The 25,622-nt window shown below is 40.6% G+C and overlaps 1 protein-coding gene across 6 annotated transcripts in view; it reads left to right on the forward strand.

The window, feature by feature from the left end:
• ZNF385D (zinc finger protein 385D) overlaps positions 1-25,622 on the forward strand; it is a 450,774-nt gene that overhangs the window by 233,658 nt on the left and 191,494 nt on the right. The window contains exon 1 of one of the 6 annotated variants that reach the window (XM_089532948.1): positions 11,513-11,778. The exons of the other annotated variants lie outside the window; for them this stretch is intronic. Coding sequence (XP_089389074.1) covers positions 11,757-11,778 — 22 coding nt within the window. The 5' untranslated portion in view covers positions 11,513-11,756. Of the gene's footprint in view, positions 1-11,512; positions 11,779-25,622 lie in introns of those variants that run through there. 6 annotated transcript variants of the gene reach the window in all.

Below are 25,622 nucleotides of genomic sequence, written 5' to 3' on the forward strand. Positions count from 1 at the left end.
AATTCCCATTGGTGGCAAAGAGTAACCATCCCATTGGGTGACTTGGAAAGAAATCCCAAAGTTGTGGTTGTGTGTGTGTGTGTGTGTGTTACTAAAGTACCAAACAAGTCAGACACGTTTGAAAGGTCCTTTATTGCATGGGATAGTTAACTCAGATCTATTAAACACTGGATAAAGAAAGGAACTTTCAGTGCTGAAGAATGCCATAATTAATTGTGGCCTTTCCCACCAAATCTGCCTTTGTTGTTTGTGGGCAAAATACATCTGAAGGCCTAACTAGATTTAATGCAGAGATCAGTGATTGGATTGAGCATGGCCATCCTCCACTTTGCTGCAATCCTAATCCATCACAGACCCAGAGTTTCTGTTAGTCATGAATGAAAAATAAGAATACAGACAGAATATGCAGTACCCTACATAACCAGTAGCACCAATAAGAGGGGCATCATCTGAATCAGTACATCACACGAGGAACAAGTTAGCAAGGAGTACAGATCATACAGTTCTCTAGATCCTTTTGCACTGCAGTTTCCAACAACCCTAGCAAGTGTAGCCAATTATGATTAATGTTGGGAGCTGACGACCAACTACATCTGGAGGTCCACATGTGTGTTAGACCATCTTTCAGTCCATGCTTTCTGCTCAATGTCAGCTGGGTGTCCCTTGACTCTTGTTAGACGAAGTTGTCAGATACAGATATGTCACATAACATGGAATTTAGCCCTTAATCCATAACTGAACTCTCATATTGAACTCTTTGTCTGCTGGTGAAAGGAAAGCAGGGAGAGGACCAGCCTAACCTCCTATGGTAGGGCATTCCAGAGGATGGGAGCAGCCATTGAGAAGGCTCTCTCTTGTGTCCTCAACAAGTGAGCTTGTGATGGCAGCAGGACCAAGAGAAAGCCTTTCCCTGTAGATTTTATGACCCTTGCAGGTTCATATGGCGCTTGTCTATACGATCCAAAGGATCCTAGTAAAATGTGCATAGAGTTTCTTCTGTCTGCATTTTACAAGGATCACTTAGATTGTATAGACAAGCCCTGAAACCCCAGTTTAGCCACTAAAGACACACATTAGCGGCTCAAAGTGTATGTTGGTGGAGTTTTGTTTCTAAGTTGCTATTTCCCTCCCTGGTTGTATTAGCATTTCACGCTGGGTGAGATTTTGACTTGTAATGTACAGGAAAAATTCACATGCAGAATTTTAAAAAAACACCACACATTCAAACAAATGATGCCTTACAGATAAAGAGATGTGCATTGATGTGAAGGAACTATGCCTCAAATGCATCCATGTTAGAATTGTCTGTCAGTATCAGGATGTCCTGTAGATAGGCAATAAACAGATTTCCTAACCAAATTTTATAATGGATTCATTGAAGATATTTAGTCAGGGCATTTAACTCTCTTGGACCTGAGCTTAAGTCTACAAACTTTGAGACATCGTTGGTTCCAAATGTTATTGTTCATGGTTTGTTCTTCCACAGAGGGGGTTCTCCCCCTTTCAAATCTATTATCCAGCAACACCCAACTTTTTAAAGTGAGTTTTAGTTATACTTTGGAACTATTTTAACTTTGGATTAGAGGGTGGAAGAGAGACAATAAGAAAAAGCAAGCAGAATGATTAAATATGATCTTGCTTGCTCATCCTGGTTTGTTTTCTGTTATAGTACAGTACATTTTGATCTGCAATAGCTGTCTGGGAACAAAAGATGAAATTTATTTTAAGAAAAATTGGAAACCTCTCAAGTGTGCACAGTCTTTTAACGTACCACACAAGGCATCTTAACTGATAATGTTGTGTCACCCTCTGTCTTTTGTTGCACATTATTATATTTCTGCCAACAAAAGAGGCCCTGGATATGCTGTTGCTCGTATTCACGGAGAGGTTCCTTGTCAGCTTCAAACTGAAATTCATTATTGCCAACCACTAAGAATCCAAGTATAGATCTATTATTGGTTGCCTCCTAGGAGATTTCAAAAGCAGCAGAGAGGTTTCCAGGAATCTTCAAGAGTTTAGCAGGCACAGTAATTTTTATTAAATATTAATCAATGGTTGTAGTAAGTTTGCCTGTAACGGACAGTTTTATTCTTAGCATGGGGCAAAGTATGAAACATTGGTAGGTGTGAATTTTAGGAGAGAAGACATGAATTCATTAGTCAGGGTTATAGGGAGACTTTTGCTTTAAAGCTTTGCAGTGTGCAAAGGATGTTATACCTTTTGCATTCAGGAAGCCAAAAAGTGTGCCATTCAGTACATGATGAATTTTGTTTTTAATGATGCTCATGTTTCTTTTCCGGTGGCCAAGTATGTTAATATTTACACCATACTTTATTGTCATCCCCATCACTGCCTCTACCAACAGGTATAACCCAGCAGATGTTATATTTTTGCCCAGTGCTCCATTATGCTCCACTGTGCAAAGACCACCTCAAGGCATTTTGTTATCTGAGGCACAGCAGATGATGATTCTTATTTCTTCCATTTAAAACCAATACCTCAAACCAAGCAAGTTATTTTGGTGTGTGAGGTATAAGATCCCACAAGCACCTCCTTTCTTCTCGGTAAAATATCATTTTGTGACATTTCCAATCTACTGTCTGAGCTGTCTTGCCTTTAATTTGCCAAATGACAGGCCCATCTCTGCTCAGCGGTAAGCCATATAGTGCACTGATAATGTATAGGAGTTAGCATTATGTGTCTTGCCTGGAGCTCATGGCTGTTTCCTATAGCAGTCTGATTGCTTGGGGGCAATGGGGGAATCTTGAGAAAGTATAGGGGTCACACAAAGCCCTTGAAAGCCTGTGATCCACACTTTCCGTGGTTGTTGTTGTTGGCCTTCAAACCATTTCTGATTTATGGTGACACTAAGGTGAATCTACCATGGGGTTTTATTTTTATTTTATTTATTAGAGTACTTATACCCCATCCTTCAACCATAAAGGCAATCAGAGTGGCTTACAATTATTATTTTTAATTAGACGGTTCCATGCCCTCAAGCTTACAATCTAAAAAAACACGACACAAAAGGAGAAGGGGATCAGGTCCAGCAGTTGTTCTCTCCCTCTGAGGCCTGGACCAAGAAGGTAGATGGACTGGAGGGAGGGCTCTTCTTCTTAGTACATTCCATACTGATGGAGCTGGCAGGCCTCACTCTCCCTTTGATGGTGTAGATGGCAAAGGCAGGACTCATCTGCTTACTTAGCAAGATTTGTTCAGAGAGGGTTTGCTTTGGCCTTCCTCTGAGGCTGAGAGTGTATGGCTTGCTTAAGATCGCCCAGTGGGTTTCCATGGCTGAGGAGGGATTCAAACCCTGATCTCCAAAGTCTACTGCTCAAACCACTACAACATGCTGGTTCTCCCTTGCTTGCTGTATACCATAATTGTGTTAAAATCTTTCCTTTTCCCAACCCCAGCTCTTGAATTTCATTGAAGGCCAGTAGTGCTATGTTAGAAAAGAGAGGGCAACCTGCAGCTCTCAGTTGTACCTTTGATAACTGACCCCAGCTATTGTGGAAAGAAGATGTACAATGCTCTTGCTCTCTCCCTTCCTCATTCCCTCTCTATTTATTGGTTTGTTTTTAAATTGCTTTTAAATGTTTAATGCTTTCATTCATTTTATGTGCTTTTATTATTTTATTGTAAGCTGTCTTGAATCCTATTCATGGGAGAAAAGTGTAAGTAAATGAATGAATGAAAGGCAACTTTTGTTTTCTCCAAGAGCTTTTTCTGTGACCTGTATGTTGTCCGATTGTTACTGAAATTGTACTTCTTAAAGGTTCATTGAAGGCACCTAATAACTACTCCAAACCAATATTGTTCTCTCCCCCACCCAATTCTAGGAGGAGGAAAATGCAGCTACACTCCTTTCCTCCTCTCCATTTCAAACATAACTATAGTATCTGCCTATAATGCTTCTGCCTGCTTGTTTTTTCTGTGACAGGTTTTCATGCTGGAGGGTGGTGGAGAATGCTTTGAAAGACAGCCAGCATGGTGTAGTGGTTTGAGTGTTGGACTATGACTCTGAAGACCAGGATTCTAATCGCTGCTTGGACATGGAAACCCTCTGGGTGACCTAGCACAACTCACACTCTCTCTGCCTCAAAAGAAGAGAAGGGCAACCACCTCCTGAACAAATCTCACCACAAAATCTCCATCGTAGGTTCACTTGACGGTCACTATAAGTGAAAAAAGATGAAGGCACAACATGCAATGAAAGCTTGCTGAATGCTTTTGTGGAACTACTGCAGCTTCTGCAAAAATTTCAACAGTAGCTGTGGTGAAAGTGAACACAGAGTGGGGAGGTTGTGCTCCTTAAGTATTATGGAATACCCAAGATTAAGACTAAGATTTAGGTGTTTCAGATTCAAATCCCTGTATATTTTTCAAGTTCACCAGCTGAACAGTTTTGTGTTTGATGCATGTCCCAGCTTTGGTGTTGTGTGTCTTAAAATCATTTGTGCTTTACAATGACAATAAGGCAAACCTATCATGGGATTTTATTGGCAAGATTTGAGACTATGGTTCGCTCAAGGTCATCCAGTGGGTTTCCATGGCTGAGTAGGAATTTGAACCCTGATCTCCTAGAGTGCTTAGTTACACACTAAAACCAGTATAACATGCTGGATCTTGTCACCGGTTATTATGAGTAAAAATGGTTTGGGCAGTGCAGACATTTGAGAAGGTTGAGTTCCATAAGGAAAAATGAAATGCAAATAAAAGAAACAACAAATGCATATTTAGAGAGCAGCCAAATGCATGCAGTCTGTGGATCATTTGTAAATGGTCCCACCCACATCTGAGATTTGTGAATGACTGACAAGATACCAGGAGCCTTCTGTGACTCATTTCCCCTATGTGTATTTCAAGTAAATGATTTTGGAAGCTGCTTCTTAAAGTGTCATATGTTTGGAACACACCACTGATGGACTCCTATGGCCAAATCTCATTCCTTGCTTACATTTATGCAACTCCACTGAGAAGGCAAAACTTGGCTTGTGTTAAGTTGAAAATTTAAAGCTTTTAGTAAGTTGGTGTAGGGATTCAGAGGTGTAAACAAATACAGAAGCTGGCTCAGAGTTACATTCAATTTGTTTTGTGGGTGTTTGCCAGGAGTAAAGGCTGCTGATTTCCCCCCCACTCATATGTTCTATAACTGAAGCGAAGACAGCTACACAAAAGCAATAATAGGCATTTTAAATATATTTATAACTTGCTTTGTTTACATATAAAATAGCTGAATGTCTTTACTGGATCTTAGTTAAATTGTTAAGCTGTGTGTGGGCAGTTCTGGTGAAGTTATTCTTTTGCAGGGATTAACCACTGTAGGCATGTGGTGGTGGTGGTGGTGGAGAAAAAGAAAAGAAAAACAGCAACAAATAACTGTGGGAATAGTTTGCTTTCATTAGGATCAAAGCAGAGTTTTAAAATAAATGTTTCTAGTCCTCATATTTAGAGAACAAAGATCTATGATGTCCTTATATCTCCTGTCTAATGAGTGGAAAGACTGAGGAGGATCCCCAACATTCATCAATTTAAGACTTTCCCAGTGCAATCCTATACAAGTTCATATAGCAATGAACAAAGAATTGTATACTCCCAGGGAAGTATACATAGGATTGAAGCCTTAGGTTCCCATCTGTCTCAGATAGCAGATTGTCCTTCTGAAATGAATTGAAATAAGTATTTCACGGAATATCTTTTCCACTGGAATTTTTAATCTAACCTGCTGTTTTATTAGATTCTTCACGGGTCAGAATATTTTGTACTGTATTTTTTGTTGTTCTAAATTATGCTATGTTGAATTTTTAATATTGTATCCATCACAAAATGGACCACCCATTCCACAGTCAAATGGACCATCCATTCCACAGAAAGCCAAGCAAAATGTTTCTCCAAATCACATCTAATGTTAATTTATTCCCCAAAATGTATTTCCCAAATGGGGAAAAAAAATCACAGAAGCCACACTTGTCTCTTTCTCTGAATTGTCTGCAATTGCACATTCTCCCCACCAGAACACTACCAATTGCTTTTTTCTCACATCTATCCATCTATCCATCCATTCCACAAGTGTACATTCATCCCTTTCTTCCCCACCCCACTCCATCATGCAAGCACCCAGTCAAAATCGATAATAATAGATAGTGAGTGGCAAGAGACTTTATGTCAACTCTGTTTTTCAAAATCCAGGAATGTCAATGTTATCAGCAAGCAGGAGGTGTTTGTGTGTGTTTATGCATCATCACACACATACATGCAAATCCAGACACACATTTTGATCTAGTTGTCTTTGAATCACAGTTTGTTCTGTTCTGGAGATGTAAACTGCTGCAGTTGTGAACTGTGAACAACTGTTGATGCCTGACTGGATTTTGGTTCTGATTCTGGAAGAACAGATTTGATCTAAGGCAGGGAGCATTGTGTAGTGCTTTGAACGTTGGATTACACTGTTACAATAACAGTGGGTGCTTTGTCTTTTTCTTTCTTCCTTTTCTTCACAGAAATTCTTCTGTCTGCATGTGTAAATTATGCCTTCCACATTTAGCTCACCTTGTGTGTCTATAAACTCCATGGTTGCCCTTCTTCTAGGTTGTCTGTGTTCCCTTCACAATTGGGCTAAAGAACTACACTTCTTTAAAGAAGGGTTTATTTTACAGGCTCCTCTATAGCTAAGGAGCAGAGCTTTAAATGCATTATGTCTGTCATCCTCTTTCCAGTGGAATAAAACATTCATCCTATTAAATCCTGCTTTAACAAGATAAACACTGCTGAATGCTTTCACCTTTAATTTTAGGCCGTTGTTTTCTCCTACATCTGAAACTGATATTGCTACCCAAACAACTCACATTGACCATAATGAAAAACAACATCCTATAGACCTAGGCAGTGCAGTCTTCCACATACCGTCTTGTCAATTTGCTTCAAACCTGACCCAGGGCATCTCCTTTTAGAAGAAAGAGTGTGTGTTAGGATGTGTCTTTGATTTCTGTCATCAGAGACTGCCTTCCCTGATCCCAAGATGCCAGTTGCAATAGTGTCTCAGATCATGTATGAACTGGGTTGAGACATCACATTTATCACATAGACAAGGCAACCACACTGCTATCATCTCCTGTTCTCATCTCAGTGCTGCTTGCACTCTGTGCAAACTGAGGACCTTTTGAAGAAAGGTTCAAGTCTGCATTATAAATCTCTGTTCCTTTCTCATTAATTACAGATAGGAGAGCTCTGGTTTGCCAATAGGAATATCTTTGTAATAGGCTAAACACTATTATTTAAACTATGAGTGTAACGGTGTGTGTACTACAGTGATGACAGAAAAGTCATGCAGGATTTAGTTTCTTATTGCTTTTAACTGGAAAGTGAAATAATTCATCATTTCTTATAATCTTTGTGTGTGTGTGTTGTAACTAAATAAACAAAACTTTTATTTATACCCTGCTTTTCTGCTACAGAAGCAATCAAAGCGGCTTGCATGATTAAAAGACAGTCAATATACACTACATACAGTCTCTACAATACTATATCTAACCCCCTTCATTAAAAAAGGATTAAACACATTGTACACACATAAACAAACAAACAAACACGCTGAACCTAATATTCAGAGGCCTGCCAAAAACTGTCCAAATTTTCTTTTTGGTTCACATATCTGATAGACCTATAGTGAAACCTTTCTCTTATTTTAGATTCTTTGTTGTTGTTGTGTGCCTTCAAGCTGTTTCCAACTTATGGCAACCCTACAGCCTATCATAAGTTTTTCTTGGAAAGATTTGTTCCGAGGGTTGACCTTGGTTTCCTCTGATGCTGAAAGAGTGTGACTTGCCCATTGGGTTTCCATGACCAAGTGGAGATTTGAACTCTGGTGTCCAGAGTAGTAAAAAAAGAAAAAAAGGCACCATTCAAGTAATAGTTAAGGGAGGGAAGAGTAAGGAAACTTTGCAAAAAGACAAAATAATTACCAGAAATACTGGGGGAAGTAATCAAAGAGGCGCCCCCTGCCCAATAGCAATAGCAAGTACATTTCTATACTGTTCATCAGTGTACTTAAGCACTCCCTAAGCAGCTTACAAGGTCTAAACTAATTGCCCTCAACAATTGTCTTCCTGGTTGGCACAGAATAATAGAATTGTAGTTGGAAGAGACCCCAAAGGCCATTTAGTCCAATTCCCTGCCATCAAAGCACCCTTGACAGATGGCAATCTAGCTTCTGTTTACAAACCTCTAAAGAAGGAGACTCTCCCACTCTCCAAGGCAGCATATTCCACTGCTGAACAGCGCTTACTGACAGGAAGTTCTTCCTAATGTTGAGGTGGGATCTCTTTTCCTGAAGTTTGGATCCATTGAATCCTAGGCTTATTCACAATTTTTTTTTACTGGAATGATATAAATAACCTTACTCATGCATGCCGGGTTTGTTATTCACACCATGGAATGACATCTTTCTGGGAATTGCATCACTATGCATCTCTGTGAGTTCGGTTGCTCACATGTGCAGGCACCCTTTCCTTGTCCCCGCACCCACTGGCACCCCTCAGTCAGACAGAGGGGGGTCCTCTCTCTTTCCTCTTTGCTCCCAGTGGCAGCTGCTCCACTGGAGAAGGGATGGCACTTTGTCAACTGTCTCTGGAGCTGCAGCAAATAAGCTTGCTCCATTCTTAATATGACATCCCTAGCTAGTTGGCACCTAGGGGTCATTCAAACACATATATATTTTTTATGCAACTATGTGAATAATGTCACTCATCCATTCTGAGTTTGGTGTTCACACTCTGGAACCACATCGCTGCGAGTTTGGTTGCTCACACATGTCAGCACTTGAATAAAGATGGAGTTGATGATGCAAATATATTTGAAGCACGTTCAAGATATGCAGAGTTTTATTCCAGATTATCGTGGGTCTATTTGCATTGGTTATTCACACATCCAAGAATCTGAGTCTTTTAGAAAAACTTGGGGAGAAAAAATCTGACAGCAATTATTCTGGGTTAAGTGAGTTTTTTTGGCAGTCTCCCACCACTTAATCAGATTCATTTGAAATGCATATAAACAACAAAGATTCAACCCAGATTCTACATGGATTATTTTCACCATCTGAATAACCTCCTACTTGGCCAACCTAGTTGGCACCATCCATCCCTGCCCTCAACAAGTTACCCTCCACCTCCTTGTGCGTGGGTGTGATAAAACACATTCAAGACTTGTTAGCTGCTTTCGAGTTGACCTTAACTCATGGCAGCCTTGTGAATGAGCCCCCCTAACCTCTATTTCCCTCCTCAGGCCCTGTAGGCTTAGGCCCGTGGTCTCTCTGATGGAGTCTATCCATCTGGCATGTGGTCTTCCTCTCTTTCTGCTGCCCTCTACATTCCCCAGAATCATTGTCTTTTCTAATGAGTCATGCCTTCTCATGATGTAGCCAAAGTACCACAGCCCCAATTTTGTTGTCTTGGCTTCCAGGGAGAATTCAGGCTTGATCTGTTCCAGGACCCATTTGTCTTTTTGGCCACCCACTGTATCCTCAGCACTTTTCTCCAGCACCACATCTTGCATGAATTAATTTTCTTCCTAGCCACTTCTTTTTCTGTCCAGCTCTCACAGCCCTACATGGCCCAATAAAGGTATCACTCTTTTGGTGGATTTTCAAAGATATAGCCATGTTAGTCTGTAGAATCAGGATGTAGAGAGATCTTGTAGCACCTTTGAGACTCACTAAAAGAAGTTGGCAGCATGAGCTTTTGTAGACCAAAGTCTACTTCCTCAGATGCATTAGTGGTGGATTTTTGATGTTCTTGGATTAGCCCTACATGGTGATAAGGAATACAATGTCTGGAAGGCTTCTAACTTTATGGTTGAACCTTCTTGCCTTCCTGTCCCTTATGAATACATTATGCCACCAGTTGTACAGTCAGCCTTCCTTATCCACTGATTTTTTTATTCACGGATTCAAACACCCACAGCTTGAAAATATTTTTTTTAAAAGTATAAATCCCAAATAGAAAACTAAATTAAAATTTCTATATTAAAATTTCTAAATTAGCTTACACTTTGGAGTTTATCACACAGGGGGAAAATGGGACTTTAAACTCTTAACACACTCCCTCGGAGTGTAGTGGAGTCTCCTTCCCTGGAAGTCTTTAAACAGAGGCTGGATGGCCATCTGCTGGGGATGCTTTGACTGAGAGTTCCTACATGGCAGAATGGGGTTGGACTGGATGGCCCTTGGGGTCTCTTCCAACTCTGATTCTAAACAGGGATTAACCCAAGAAAATCATGCCATTGACATTAAAGCGCAATTAAACTGAGATGAACACAAGAGCCATTATCCAGTGGGAGTAACCAGGGAGTGACCAGGCAAGAAACAATAAAAAATTATTCACAGGACTGAATGATTTGCTGCTGTTTCTCACCTTGTTGTTCACTGGTTAAGGGCACTTTAATCGTGTGTTGCCTCGATGTTGCGTAAAAACCGTTTGTGCAATGGCATCACAATTACAGGTAATAGCACCTTGAACATGATGGAATGTGGAAACCATTAGTGCAGTTGTGGGGTTATCATGGCTTAAAGGTAAAGGTATTCCCTATTGACAAGGTTGTCAAGTTGTGTCTGACCACAGGGGTGGTGTTCATCTCTGTTACTAAGCTGAAGAGCCAGCATTGTCAAGAACTTCTCTGTGATCATCTGGCCAGCATGATGGCACAGAATGCTGTTTGCCTTCCCACCAAAGTGGTACCTATTTATCTACTTGCATTTGCATGCTTTTGAATGGCTAGGTTGGCAGAAGCTGGGAGTGGTGATGGAACCGCATCACTGCGTTATTCATGGGATAATAGAACCTGGAACATGACGCTGTGTGAAAACTACACAATGGCATGGTAACTGTGGGTTATTCATGGGATAATAACACCTGGAACATGACGGCATGGGAAAACTGTTCATGCAATGGCACGATAATTGCACCTGGCATACGGTGGCATATGAAAACAATTAGCGCAGTGGTTCGATAATTGCAGGTTATTCAACACATGACAGCATGGGAAAACCATTCGTGCAATGGCGTGATAAGCATACGTTATGCACCGGATAATAGCACCTGGCACATGACAGTGTGTGGAAACCATTAACTCAGTAATCATGGGTTATTCATGGGATAGTAGCACCTCGAACACGACAGCATGTGGAAACTATTAGCACAGTGGTTGGGTTAATGATGGCTTAATGATAGTTTATACTCCCAGTTGTAGGAGAAACTCCCTTTGTAAAGCACTTAGTCAGTGGGTCAGCAGTGTAGCAATGGTGTTGCTCTTGGGATGCCTTGCTCTCCTTCCTCCTCCTCCTCCTTGGCCCTGTTGCCCTCCATCCCAGCCCTGAGGCCAGAGGGAAGGCAAGGGCATTGCAAGGAGGAGCCTGAGGAGGAAGAGGAGGAGGAGGAGGAGGAGGGCAAGGGAGCTGCAGCAGCATCAGGAGGAGCAGGAGCAGCAGCATGCAGGCAGAGCCCTGGCTGCTGAAGCAGAGCAAGCTCAGGGCAGCGGAGGAGAGAAGGAGGAGAGGGAGAGGGAGAAGCCTCCTTGCTTTGGAGCCCTGATTCCCCTCGCAAGCGCCTTCCTCCTTCGCTTGGCTGGGAAATTTCCACCGCGATGTAAGAGGAGGAGGAGGAGGAGGAGGACTAGAGGATGCTCGCCTTTGCTTCCAAGCAGCAGCAGCAGCAGCTGATCGCAGGAGCCGATGCGGGACCCAGGCTGCCAGAGGAGGCTCCATGAGAAACATCATGTATTTTGGTGAGTCCTCGCCTCGCCTTTTCTTGTGTTTTCGGCCAGGATCGCTTCCAGCCCAGGCAGGGGAGATGCTTTCTCACATCTGGAAGGGAAGGATCCCCGATCTGTCCCGATCTTCCTCCAGATCTCCCCCCAGATCTGGGGATCGTGGGAAGTTGGAGGGAAAAGTTCCTGAGAGAGAGAGAGAGAGAGGGGGGGGGGGGAGAATGAAAGAGAACCGATCTCGGTTGCTTTGGGCTTTTCCAAGGAAAGCTGATCCCAGCCCCGGCTTTCGATCCCCCGCTCTCTCCCTTGCATCCACTTGGAGGGAATATTGCGCATTAGTTCTCCCCTGTGGATCCACCTCTGGCTTCACGATCCCGGAGTCTTTGGAGCCGCCAAAATGGAAGAGATTGGGGGGAAAGGAAAAGGATCGGGGAAAGCCTTGCTTCCACTCCTTTTCTCTCTCTGCCCAGCCTTCAATGCCATGTGCTCAGGCTCCGGGAAAACTTTCCTTTCCTTTGCCATCGAAAAGCCCTTGGGGAATTCAGAGGAGAGCTTGACATTCCGATGCTGGAAGGAATCCTTTGGCACGATCGGGTCCATCCACACTGCAGAGATATAACCCGGTTTGAGAGCGCTTTTGACTGCCCTGGCTCCAGGCATTGGCATTCTGGGCATGGTCGTTTGTTGTGGCACAAAGGTGCCCAGAATGCCAAAGCCTGGAGCCAGGGCAGTCAAAAGCGCTCTTAAACCGGACTATTTCTGCAGTGTGGATGCAGCCTCATCAAGTTGTAGAGAACCCTGAAGGATCGCAAGGATTTTCTCCCCAGGCAAGAAAGGTTGAGGTGGATGCCAGAACCAATCCCTCTCTCAAAAAAGAGACAGCCCATGAACTAGCATCCTGAATCAACTCCCTTTCATGAAATGCCCCTCTCTTTTTTAAAGAAAGAAAAAGGAAGCCAAAGATACCCTCAAAGGCACCAGATCCTGTCTGATCTTGGAAGCTAAGGTCCAAAACACACTGCAGAAATCATCCGGTTTGAGACTGCTTTAACTGCCCCCGCTCAGTTCTAGGGAACTTCTGAGAATTGCAGACTATTGTGGCACTAGAGCTCTCTGACAGAGAAGGCTAAATGTCTCAGAAAACTATAGTTCCCAGAATCCCTTAGCAGTGAACCAGCGGTCTCAAACTGGATGGTTTCTGCAGTGTGTTTGGGACCCAAGACACCCTCAAAGGCACTAGATCTTATCTGATCTTGGAAGCTAAGAGACCCTAAAGGCACCTGATCTTACCAGCTGATACTCTAAAGCCACCTTGATCCTGGAAGCTAAGCAGGGTCAGCCCTGGTTAGGACCTGGATGGGAGACCACCAATGGATACCACCTGCCGTAGGGTATGGTTCAGAGGAAGGGACTAAGAAAACCCTATGAAATCCATAGGGGGTCACCATAGGTCCTCAGACAATTAGAAGGTCCTTTTTTCTTTTTTAAAGGGCACTGGTGTGCTGCCAGGATTGGCTTTCCGAATGGGCTCCTCTACCCTCGGCGTTTGTATAGCAAGGGCATGGTTGATCTTGGCATCTGTGCTATGCATGACCACCGCTGGCAGGTTTTCAGTGGTCCGAGTTACAACTCATCTGCTCCACAGCAAATCAAACAAATGGTTCTGGGGATGTTTCCCTGTTTATGTAGGAAAGGTTCAAGAGCTCGGGAAACTGTGGTCCAGCAAGGAGGCTTCGCTCTTCAAATTCTTCCTAAAGGGATGCAGCCTCCAGACACTGACACACTGAGGAGGATCTCCCACTGTGTTCCATGTCTTTCATAGCTGTAACATCATGGTCTCATGTTTGCCAAGGGCTCAACTAAACCTGCAGGGGTTTGATGGGAAGGGAGGCATATTTTCTTCTCGCTGACCTTTTCTTTCAAATTAGTCTGGATGGATGGAACCCATCCCCTCTTTGGTTTGAGCCGCAGAATATTTTCAAAATGCACACTGAAATGCCTGGTCCTGTTGATTTTTCCCTCTGGCTGATGTAGTGCGTGTCTTGTTCCTACTGTCAAGAGGCAAAAGCTCATAATCTCACCTGTTCCTACTAGGAATAGAACAAAACAGACTTGGCAAGGGCAGCGCTGACAGAGAGAAAGACCGAATACCACACACTGCTCTTTTTTTCTCAGGAGCAATGAGATGTCAGAGATTCACAACAGTTAGCAAATAGGCACAGGGAAGCTTTTTTCATGAAGATATATATAAAAATGATAGTACTAGTTGCTTCTGAAAAGTGTTTATTTTTCCTTATCTTGCATTCCTGGTTTTATGAGAATAAAAAGATAGCATGTATGGGCTTGTTTAGTAGGCAGATGTTTTCTTTACTATTGTGCTTTTATTTAGGGGACTGTCATGGTACTATCTGCTTCAGTTTGAGATTTCTAAGCAGAGTAGCTAGAATAAGAATTCTTCACCTCCACATGTTGTTACAGATTGTATTCAATATAGCGTGGCTGAAAAGACTTTTGTACTTGCTATAAAGGAAAGCCACTTAGTTTTGCTCCCACAAAAGCCACAGATATTCTTTGTGGGGTTTAGCATCGATAGCGTTTTCTTTTCCATTCTCTGAGTGTGGATTCCCATCACTTTTAGGTACCATACACATCTTTCCCAATGACTGGAGAGTATGACATTTGCTTTCAGCATCATTACGAATTCATACTAACTGTTGTGGTCAGTGGCTAGGAGAATATTGTGTCTCTTTTTAAAATAACATTGTGACTATTGTGAATTGGTCATAAAATAGGAAATTCTATTGCTTTAACCTCCTAAAGCAATTATGGACTCCATTGGTCAGGATATTGTCCTGCCTGAGTCCCATTGATTTAAGAGAATCTGCACATTATTTGCACAACTCCAAGTCCTGTTTACTCCCTTATGCATATGAACATTGTGTTAAGAAAAAGTCCCCCCCCCCTCTTTATATCATGTCAGATTAGATCCGCACTATCTAGTTTAATCGGCACTGTCTCAGACCAAGAAGGGTCTTTCCTACCTACTACCTGATCTCTTCTCTTACAACTGTTATTATACCATATGTTGGTGTGGCTAAGGTAAAGTAAGCTAAAATGACTAAACACTGGCAAGCACAATTTATTTTTAGACCTTTTTTTAAAATCAAACTCTTAATTCGTGCATCCGCTTAGAGTGATTGCACTAATCATTTTGCGGCAGAGACAGGAATATGATGTGAATTTTGCACATTTTTGAAAACAAGCAGGTGGTTATCAGTGTAATGGAGGTGATGCTAGAAAGCAATTGCTAGGGATTTGCACAACTGTGCAACAGAATCTGCTCAACACAGAGACACATTTATGACAGACAGGTCATTTGCTTCCAAGAGGTCTGCTCTGTTTGAACAAGTCCAACATGAAATGTCTTCTGCAACTGAGCTTGTCCTTAAAGCATAGCTGTAAGGGAAAGAACATACTATCATGGGTTCTACAGGAGCATCTAGCTCCTGAGTTCAGCTGTAGCACCATGTACTTTGTTGACCTGAGTGCAATATACATTTCCTTTCTAACACTCAAGACATGCAACTAGGAGGGAAAGGCATATTCTGGGGATGGGGTGGGGATGGGGGTTATGTGCTAGCAGTGCTCTATAGCCATGATAGCCTAAGGAAATGTTTCACTCATATGGCAATTACATGATTTTCCATGCTCCCTCAGAAGATCCTATAACCCTGGCAATGGAACGTCAGCTGTGTATATAAATCATTCCATTTTGCACACATTTTCTTTCCAAGGGGTTGTTTCAAAAGAAAGTCTATCCCGATAATGCCTTTGCTGCAGTACTGCTATGTTCAAGGAGCTTCCATTACTCTCACTGTTAGCACTCCATGTTTTACAGTGAATTATGTTACAACAACGTGCTTAATCTATCAGCGCCTATCTGATTTGGGGAGCACAGTCTCCTGTAAATGGAAGCAGCAGAGAAATCTATCACGCTCTTCCATGCAGTTTGGCTCTTTCTAGGCCTGTGAATACAATAGTGTCAGCCTTCATATTCCTTCATTGAGTATCACTTTTTACTTCTAACATAGTTTCGAGTCGGAGAGATTCATGGTGGATGAGTCATGAGGAAAAGAATCCCCCCTCCACCCCAAATCTCAGAGGCACTTTAAAGAAAATATATATTGGAAATGTGAAATAAATCACTTGCCATTTCATGGAAAGTACTTCAGCAGCTCCAATTTGTTCAGAGGAAGCTTCAGCACAGAGTGTGGAAGATTATATAGAGCAGAGACATCCTTTTTCTAGTCCTGCTTATCTTCATGTGTGGAACAATGAATCAGGGCAGGTCTTTAAGACAACATATTAACAAAATAAAATGCTTTCAGATGCTTTTTTTACTGAGCCATTCACTGTATGGTATTTTACAATCAACCTGCGTAATAAAACTGTGTAGTTAATACATAATGGATGTTGATTGCACCAGAAGAATGTTTCTGGAGAGAATAAAAGTTGTAGAATCATTAAATCTAAAAATATTCTCAAGCATGCTCATGTTTGTTGCAAAGTGTGAAGTGTTTATTCTAAAACAGGGAAAAGACAAATAGATAAATGAGGAGTAAAAGCTTTCTGTAGCATAATTATCAGCAGACAACCGTATTACAAATTCTTATATTCTTCTTAAAAAAACTCAGTTTGCATATCCATTCAGATTATATTCTGCCTATTTTTTACAGAGACACTTCCTCAGTTGCAGAAATTTTTAGAAGCTTTATTTAAGATATAAGTTACATGAATTCTTCTGATAATGGGCACTTCCAATAAACCTATATGAAGGTGGTATAACGTCTCAGACATGTAAAGTAGTAGTTTCATGCTTCATGGGGGAGGATGAATTCACTGCAGCTTTTAATTGAAAGATTTTCTAGAGGAAAACACATTGGTGTGCATTTTGCTCCAGGAAATTTCTTATGGCTCCCATAAAGGCTATATCAGAACCATTGCATGTTCGTTCATTTTCCCACTGTTCGCTGCTTTGCATACTAATACTACAGGTTCAGTTTCCCTTATATACAATTCTGAAATCCGAAATATTCCCAAAACCAAAACTTTTTTCATGGGTGGTTAAGATAGTGACACGTTTGCTTTCTGATAATTCAGTGTACACGCTTAGTTGAATGCACAAAATTATTAAAAACAATGTATATAAAATTATTGGTACCTTCAGGCTATGTGTATAAGGTATGTATGAAATATAAATGAATTTCATTCTTGGACTTGGATCCCATCTCCAAGATCTCTTATTATGTATGTATATGCAAATACAGTCGTTCAAAGTCCAAAAAATTAATATTCCAAAATCCAAAATATCTCTGGTCCTAAGCATTTTGGAAAAAGGAAATTCAACCTTTGATACAATTCTGAGTCTTTATATATTTTTTCTTAGGGATGGATGCTATTTAAGGAAATCTCTTAATGTTATAGTCTTTGTAAGGTTGTTGTTGTGGAGTGCCTTCAGGTCATTTCTGACTTATTTGATATGTTATTTCCATCCTAATAGTTGTGGCATAGAAACTGCATAAACAGTGACTTGCTTAGGTTACCCAGTATCTTAGCATGTATCCAATTGATTAAAAGGCCAGTTCCTATTCTTTCCAGTTTTATTTTGGAAATCCATATATGTTTTGTTTATTCCAAAATATTTTCTATCAGCACCTGGTACAATTAGAGATATTTATACCAGGTCAGTTTATTTTAACCCAGTTAACGGGAAAAAAATCTGGAATTTTTCAGATGGTTCATATGCACCTTTATTCTGCTGAAGTTTCCAGGGAGAAGTGGGCTGATTTAGGTCAGGCATAGATAAAACCAAGAAGCCCAAAAATCTCATAGCTCAATTCAGGATCTGGAAAGCTCCTAGTCAAGCCTTGTTTTGCTTGAAGCTTCATCTCTCTGCAGGAACCATCTGTAATCCTTGATGGGCCCTTGTCTAATTCTGAATCCTTTGGCTGGACTTGTGGGGTCTAGGAAAAGAAGGGGCTGAAGATCTGAGGTTGATAGTCAGGAAGATGTGGGAAGAGGCACTATAAAAGTTTTTCCATGGTGAAAGTGACCAGAAACCCCATTCCAGAAACATTTGCATTGGATATTTCTTAAAAGTGTTGTGAGACCACAGTGACAGTATGGTTAGAATAATCTTGAAAGTTACAAAAATCTTACTGTTAACCAATACTGTGCACCAGCCATTTGAGATGAAAATTGTTGGGGGATTTGTTCTGGGCATTAGGAGTCATTAAAAAGAAGTATGTTTTTCTTATGCTTTTGTTTTTTTTGAATGTATGAATACATATGTATATCGGTTTCCCTGGCCTGCGACCTATGATATTTGGAGTAAAACCTGATTTTGGCAATCATTTAATTGTTACAGAATATGACAAATTCATATTTCATTTTTTCTTACAACTTATTACAACTCATATTTGCTTAGATATTTGACCTTGATAAGAAAAATATTTGCATTTTATATAAGGTCATGAATTGCTCTTAAAATTCATTGAGAACTATATTACTTTGATAGATGTATATATATATTAAGGAATGGGCTATTACATACTATTTACTTCAAGGTTTAGTGTTGCAGCTGAATTTCACAGATGAATGGCAGCATTAAGACGCAAATGTGGCCAGAGAGGATGGATAGAAATACCAAAGCCCCAAAGTCCTCAAGTCAAATTATTAGGGCTGAGGATGAAAAGATGTTTCACTCAGTTGCCTCATTAAGTCATTATATTGAAGGGCAGTGGAGTGTGGATCAGGTGGCTTGAACAAAATTATTGGCCTAGCAAATATATGAAACTGCAGTCTAGCTGTAGAAAGATGTGGGGGTTGGCAGCCTTCTTTAAGAATTATTGGTTCCCTCAGCTACTTGGGACAGTTTTTCCCCCCAGTCTTCTGTTTTATATTTTGGGCATAGTTGAACATTCTTCCTTGAATGCCTCCCAGCTTTTCCCCTCTAGGAAATATACTACATGCACTGTTCCAGTTCAGGATGTATGAAGTGCTACTGTGCACTGTCTATTTTTGGGTGGTGGTGGTTAATAAGTGTTTGTGTGTGTTGATGAGGGCAGAGGGATTTTATAAGTTCAGATAGTGCTACTAATCTGATTCAGTGTAGGAAGAGAGAACTGAATTCAGCATCCTCATTCTTTGAACAAATGATCACTGACATGATGAATAGAAAACTGCAATCAGACACCTGTGAAATTGAGCACAGGCAGGGAAAGCCAAATCAGATGGAGAAGAAAGATAGAAGTAGTCTGTAACCAGAAAAAAAATGTCTTCTGGATACTAAGAAGAGTAAGCAAGCATGATCCAGAAAATTTTATAGCCTCATGGAGTACCATCTATACTGCTCTGGCCTATCACAAAGGAGCTTCCTTGAATGGTATGATTGGTCTCTAAAGGTTCTTAAATGTGGAGAAATCACCTTACCCCTTTAAGAGTCATCATGAGTCTGATCTCCAGCGCATACAGAAGTACCCCATGCAGGATGTGCCACATGCACACCACCTGTTTGCATCCCTGGTTCCAAATACAGTATCATTTGCAAGGTTAGAAGCCTCTTCCTATCATGTAAATCTGATCGGGAGGAGGGGGGAGGATTGCATGCTATTAATCTCCCACCACCACCAGACAGGTTTGATGTTTTAGAGATCAGTTTGGAATTTCCAGTCATGGAAAATAGGAGAAATTCACACACAGTTAAGTTTCTGGTATCTATCTACTTTCTTGAGCTACTTTCTGCTACTATGAGAGCAATTTAATGTATTGATTATATGAGGTTTTATTACTTTATTCGTGAGCCATCTGAATGTAAAAATAAAATGAATATACATTTTTTTCAATTTGTAACAAACACATTCTGCATACATTCTATTCAAATTGTTTCTGCCCTTGGTGGATTTCTGCAATGCTAATTGTGACAAACAATGGTTAGGTCACCATACCTATTAAGAAAGGAAAAATTTTGTCAAAATGATCTACTACTCCCTAGATATCCCCCAAATCTGGCCTTAAGTTAATGCTTGTAATGTGCTTGTATGAGCTCAGTACTCTCAGGAAGCCCCCCCCCCCCGGCATGTCTTGAAACTCTTCTGTTGGGCTTGTGCTGATGTGCTGTATACATTTCTCATGCCCAGTTTTTAGTATACCAGCTTTTGGCTTCACATGAGAGCAACTGGCAAGCAGATGTGGTGAGAGGCACAGGGATCTGGAAACCTGAGCCAAGTTAACATTAGATTCTGAAGGAGCTCTTATGAGAGCCCAGTTGCTTTTTGTTAGAAACTGCCCTAGCGTTCTAGCTATGGACAGAGGGAAACATATGCTCAAGGATTGTTGAGTCTTCCCCCCGCCTTCCTACACAAGAGCTTACAAAGTGTTATACTGTACTATCATGATTGGTGTGTAAATATGCCATTTTATTTTGTAAGCCACTTTGAATGCCAGTTTTGGGGAAAATATGGACTGTAAATAACTGGTACAGTACAATTCAGCAGGAGATGTTTGTCTTTTGGTTTGAGAAATCCCAATCTTTGAATGAATCCATTGTAAAAGCTTTTACTTCAAGACAGGCCATGAAGTATTGCGTTTTTATTTGCTCCTGATAGGCGTGGGAAATGTGAAGTCAATTGAGAAAGGAGCTTTCCAGCCTAAGGATGTTAAACTGCAAGCTGCCTTAATATCTTCTTCAAAAACATTTCTGAGCATACATCTACATCCACACCCTCCTGGATTGAGGGGGAGGTTACAATAGATGGGGACTGCTTGTGGCTGATGACAGAAGGAGAAGGCCAGAAAGGAAGATGGCTGCATAATGTGAAAAATGCCTTCTACTTGCGTGACAGAACACAGTAATCAAATGAGAGCTATAGAAGAGACAGTGGGATGTTGGGGGAAAGAAACAGTGTATTTCCTATGCTGGAACATCTTTTTCTCTATTCAGCGCTCGTCTTTAAATCCAAGACATGCCTTTATTTCTCATTTTCTGACTTTCACACAATGAGCTTCATGCTTTCCCATTCCAATTGGTTTATTCCTCAATTGTTTAATATCTATTATTTTCTTTAAAATACTAAATATAAACATATAGCATTTGATACAATTTCACATTACTATATTTTCTATTAAAAATGAATATAAATACCTTTGCCAGGTGGTGTTCATGCCAATTGTGGTACTGTTACATAATGCTCATTTCTGGTTTATACAGCCTTGGAAGTCAGCAGCAAATGTGTCAACATTCAATTTGTACTAGTTACAATTGCTGCTCTATATCAGTATTTAGATTATTTATTCATATATCCAAATATTTTCTGTTGTGGGGAAGACATACATAGAAGGGGTATTTTACTTTAAAAAGGTTGTAGATTAAAATGAATTATGAAATTTAGCTTTCACATACAAATATCGACATTATGAACTGTAAAACTTTATAATTTCTTTGTACTTTGATATAAATGGTGGCAACCTCAGACATGACTGCTATTTCATGTTCCCCAGGATTTCCTAGGATTTCAGACAAGAATTTTCTTATCTCTATGTGGGGATGCAGTGTGTGTGGCTAGAGGTGACTGTGTTGTTTTCAGTCAAGCAAAGTAAGGCCTATACTCCGGGTCTGTCAGCATTCCTTTTTTTTCTCTAAATAATAAAAAAAGAGGGCATTGGAATAAAGCAGCAAAAGAAGAAAAGGCAAAGTAGAATGAATCAAGAAATTAAGAGAGAGTCAGAAAGTTGGAATATAGTAAATTAGGAAAATAGGACAAGGACATTTGGAGAATTTTTTTTTTTTTTTTTTTTTTGGCAAGGATAGTTAATATCGGAGATCCACTCGCTTGCTTATAACTACTATGAGGTTTATGCAGTTTACTAAGGATGATAAAAGACTTTGACTGAATAATAGGTATGATGATACTCTGAGATGTAATGGTGCAGTCATTTTAGTTTGCAATGCTCCTAAGGATGAAGTAGGTCAGTGTTCAACTCCCTTTCTCTAAGGTCAGCACTGACAACAGGCTTCCCGGGCTGGAAATGCTGCTATTTAAGGCCAGGTTGGTGAATGAAAAAATATCCTTGATCTAGGACTTGATTGTGGATGAGCTTGTCAACCTGGCTTGTATTACAGAGACCTGGAGCTCCAGGGAGGGTGGGGGACCTCTTCCAGGTTTGTCCATCTGGGTTCTCTGTATTGCAGCGGTGAGGCCTGGGGATCAGGGAGGTAGAGTTGCAATGGTCTATTGGGAATTTGTCTCCCAGAGCAGGTGCCTTATCCCATAATCTGTTGGGTTTGGATGTGTGTATTTGAAGGTGGGTGGCTAAGGCAAAATAAGGATGCTCTTAATCCAGATAAATCAGAAGTGCTCTTGGTCAGTTGAAAGGCAGTTCAGGGGCTAGGGACTCTACCTGTGCTGGATGGGGTTACACTCTCCCTGAATGGTCTAAGATACATGAACACAAGATCCCTTGAATGTTGATAAAATGACAACAGAATAAAGCTAGCTAACAAGAAGAAAAGTATGGCATGGCCAGTGAAGTCTCTGTCTTGTCTAAGGTATATCTAGATTGTGAGTATCCATACCTTGGCCACTTCAATGCCTGTCTAGGTAAAAAAATGAATGAGTGATGATGGATATAGACAAGTCCAGTTTGCCAAAGGAGACTGAGTGAGCTGTGTTTGCATGACTGCCTGTCTACCTGCCTTCCTGCCTGTCCATCTATTCTGTTCCTGTATACAAGTATATGGAAATGATGAACAGAAATACATATTCATCAGTCAAGGACAGCAACATGAATTACTTGTACATGTGAAATACACTCCAAAGATCCAATAACACAGATGTTGCTTTCATAATGCTTCTGAGGACACACCTGCACCATAGAAAGTGCACTTTAAGTGATGTAGCTCCAGCTGATGGAATCAGATTTTTTTAGATTGTAAGCCCTAGGACAGGGAATCATCTAATTAAAAATAATAATTGTAAGCTGCTCTGAGAGCCTTTCGGGCTGAATAGCAGGGTATAAATACTGTAAATAAATAAATAGATCCTGGAATCTGTAGTTTTACAAGGTGTTTAGCCTTCACAAAGAGTATGTGCTGGCACTTCACAAAACTACAAATCTCAGGGCCCAAACAGAGAGGCCAAAATAAAGCTGCTTCGTGTCACTTTGGAGCTATGCTGTTTAAATGACACATGCATCTTAAGAGGCCAGAAACTGCCTCAAAGCTGTGCTCTAGTCCTTAGAACTGGAGCACGGCTTTGGCATGGCTTTTGGACTCTTAGGACACATGCATCATTTAAACAGCATACCTCCAAAATGATCTGAAGCAGCTTTATTTTGGCCTGTCTATTTTGGGGCCCTCAGGATCCTTTAGGATGGAGTCATGGCCATTAAAGGGATGTCAAATTACATTATTTTTGCAGTATAGATGCATCCTGAGATACAGAATACTTCATCATTTACTTTGTATATATGTTTACTTCACACACACACGCACGCGCACGCACGCGTGTTTATTTCATTATTTGCTTCATATACTTCATATATATGTTTCCTCACAGAGACAATTCAAGTTTTTACCAGTGAACAGTGAACTTCTGTCTTCCTCATATAATTGCTTTATTTTTCTTCAACTCTCCTACCAATTTTCCAGGACACATCTAGATTCATGTATAGCCCTTGAGAAGAACACCCCAGACATTGACATTAATGCGAGAGCTAAAATTCTCATTCAACTGTGCAGACAGCAATTTTAAAATACTTCATTTTTAAACGATGTTTTATTGGCTGCCTTGAACACCTTCCAGCACCAAAGCTAAATTCTAACAATTTATAATGGTCTTAGATGGAGCAGTGTCCATTTCCACTGCTGTGTTTGTGGAAAATGGTAGTATTCACTGTGACTAATAATACAAGAATCTGGATCTTGGCTATCGAGTACAGACTGAACAGCTCTTTGATTATTTTTACACCCTAAAGTCCTTTGGCTTTTCATGGTAATACACATCAGCTGCAATACCTAGAAATGCCTTGTGGTGCATGTTAGAAGTATGTGTAGAGCTAGTTGATGGTTTAACAGAATGCCTGAAGATTCAAATAGTTGGCTGTATTTTACAGAGCTGTCTTGAAACTGGCTAATATGCTTTGTAGATAGCAATGTAAAATTTAGGAATCCACTTGTACATTCTGTTTGCAACACTCTCCCTTATTTTGTATAATCAGACCACAGAGTTTTAGTATTTGCCCCCCCCCCCCAACTTGTTGACCTTGCTTATTACTGAACGTAAGTAACTCATGGAGGCAGAAGGAGATAATGGCTGTGTTTTCCAATAGTTCCCCATCCTTGTAGCAAGGATCAATATTTTAAAAGGCAGAGTGTTGACACATTCTTAAGTTGTAAATGCACAAGGAAAACTAGCAAGCAACTTACCTTGGTACAGCATTCACGGCTGCTCCATTTTTGCTAAGCCAAGTTATTTTTCAGTACATATCTGAGGCTCTATTGTCTCTCTAGCCCAGTGTTTAGCAAATGAGTGTTTGTCAGCATTTGGCTGTAGAAGCCAATCCAGTCACCTTCTGTCAAGAGCAGCCATTTATCAAAAGCATTTAGTCTGTCACAGATTTGACTATTATATAAAAAGCATACAACTTGAGCTATACTATTATTATTGCTAAGTGCTGCAGCTAGACACAGCAAATTTTTCAACAGTATTGGCATGTGAGATTACCTCCATTTGAAAAGCTTTATAGCAACCAAAGGCCTATTGGTATTGCTCTTGCATTTTTTAAAAAGAGCTGGTAAACTTGTCCTAAAATGATCTTGAAAGTTCCACGAAAGTGAGGCTATAGAAGAGCTTTCTCCCATGGTGTAGTGGTTTGAGCATTGGACTGCAATCCTGGAGATCAGGGTTTGATTCCTCACTCAGCCATGGAAACCCACTGGGTAAACTTGGGTGAATCATACGCACCCCATCCGAGAAAACCCTCTGATAGTTTCACCTTAGGGTCACCATAAGTCAGAAATGACATGAAGCTACACAACAACAAATAGCTGTTTTGGACTTAGAAAGACAAAAATGTAGGGACCTGTCTTATATTCAGTTATATTATTGATCCATCCACCTCAGGATCATTAACCTGATTAGCAGGAACTTTTCAGAGGTCCTATGTCTACCCATACTTGGAAAGGCTAGAGATACAGAATATGTTATGCTGGCTACGGTTAAATACATCTGGAAGGCACCTGGTTTGGAGAAGATGGATACCATATATCAACATGTACCAGAGTCAAGTCTCATGGTTTTATCACATCATGGTGTAATCAAGGAAGAAGTAGCCAAGTAAGGCTATGTAACTGAAGGGACTAGAATAGGTCCAAGAAGAAAATCTGGCTACTTAAAATTATCCTTCTATTGCTTTTGATAGAGGGTGTGGTTTTTGGCTCCCCCAAATAGGGGAAATTTCAAGTTGGGTACTTATTCTTGATCATGAATACTTCCTTGAATCATTGTTTTCTTTCTACTTCAAAGTTTATATTTATGGTATGCTTAAGTAGGAAACCTTTTTTCTTGTGATCCTGGAGGCAGAGAAAAAACATTTATACTGTACGATATCATAGATTATGACCCCTATTGCTTTTTTTCACTGGCCATTTATTTCTCTAAAATCTTTGACAAAATTGAAAATCTCATGTAATCATGATGAACCATTAGTAGCATTCTAAACATTTGTTCTGGCATATTTAGCACTAGGTCATTTTCAGTCAGTGCAGGAGGATCTCCAATACTGCATTGTCTCCTCCATTTGAG

Source organism: Sceloporus occidentalis, unplaced genomic scaffold (genome assembly GCF_023333645.1).
Source record: "Sceloporus occidentalis isolate IW3139 unplaced genomic scaffold, rSceOcc1.0.p SCAF_7, whole genome shotgun sequence".
NCBI classification, from domain to species: domain Eukaryota; kingdom Metazoa; phylum Chordata; class Lepidosauria; order Squamata; family Phrynosomatidae; genus Sceloporus; species Sceloporus occidentalis.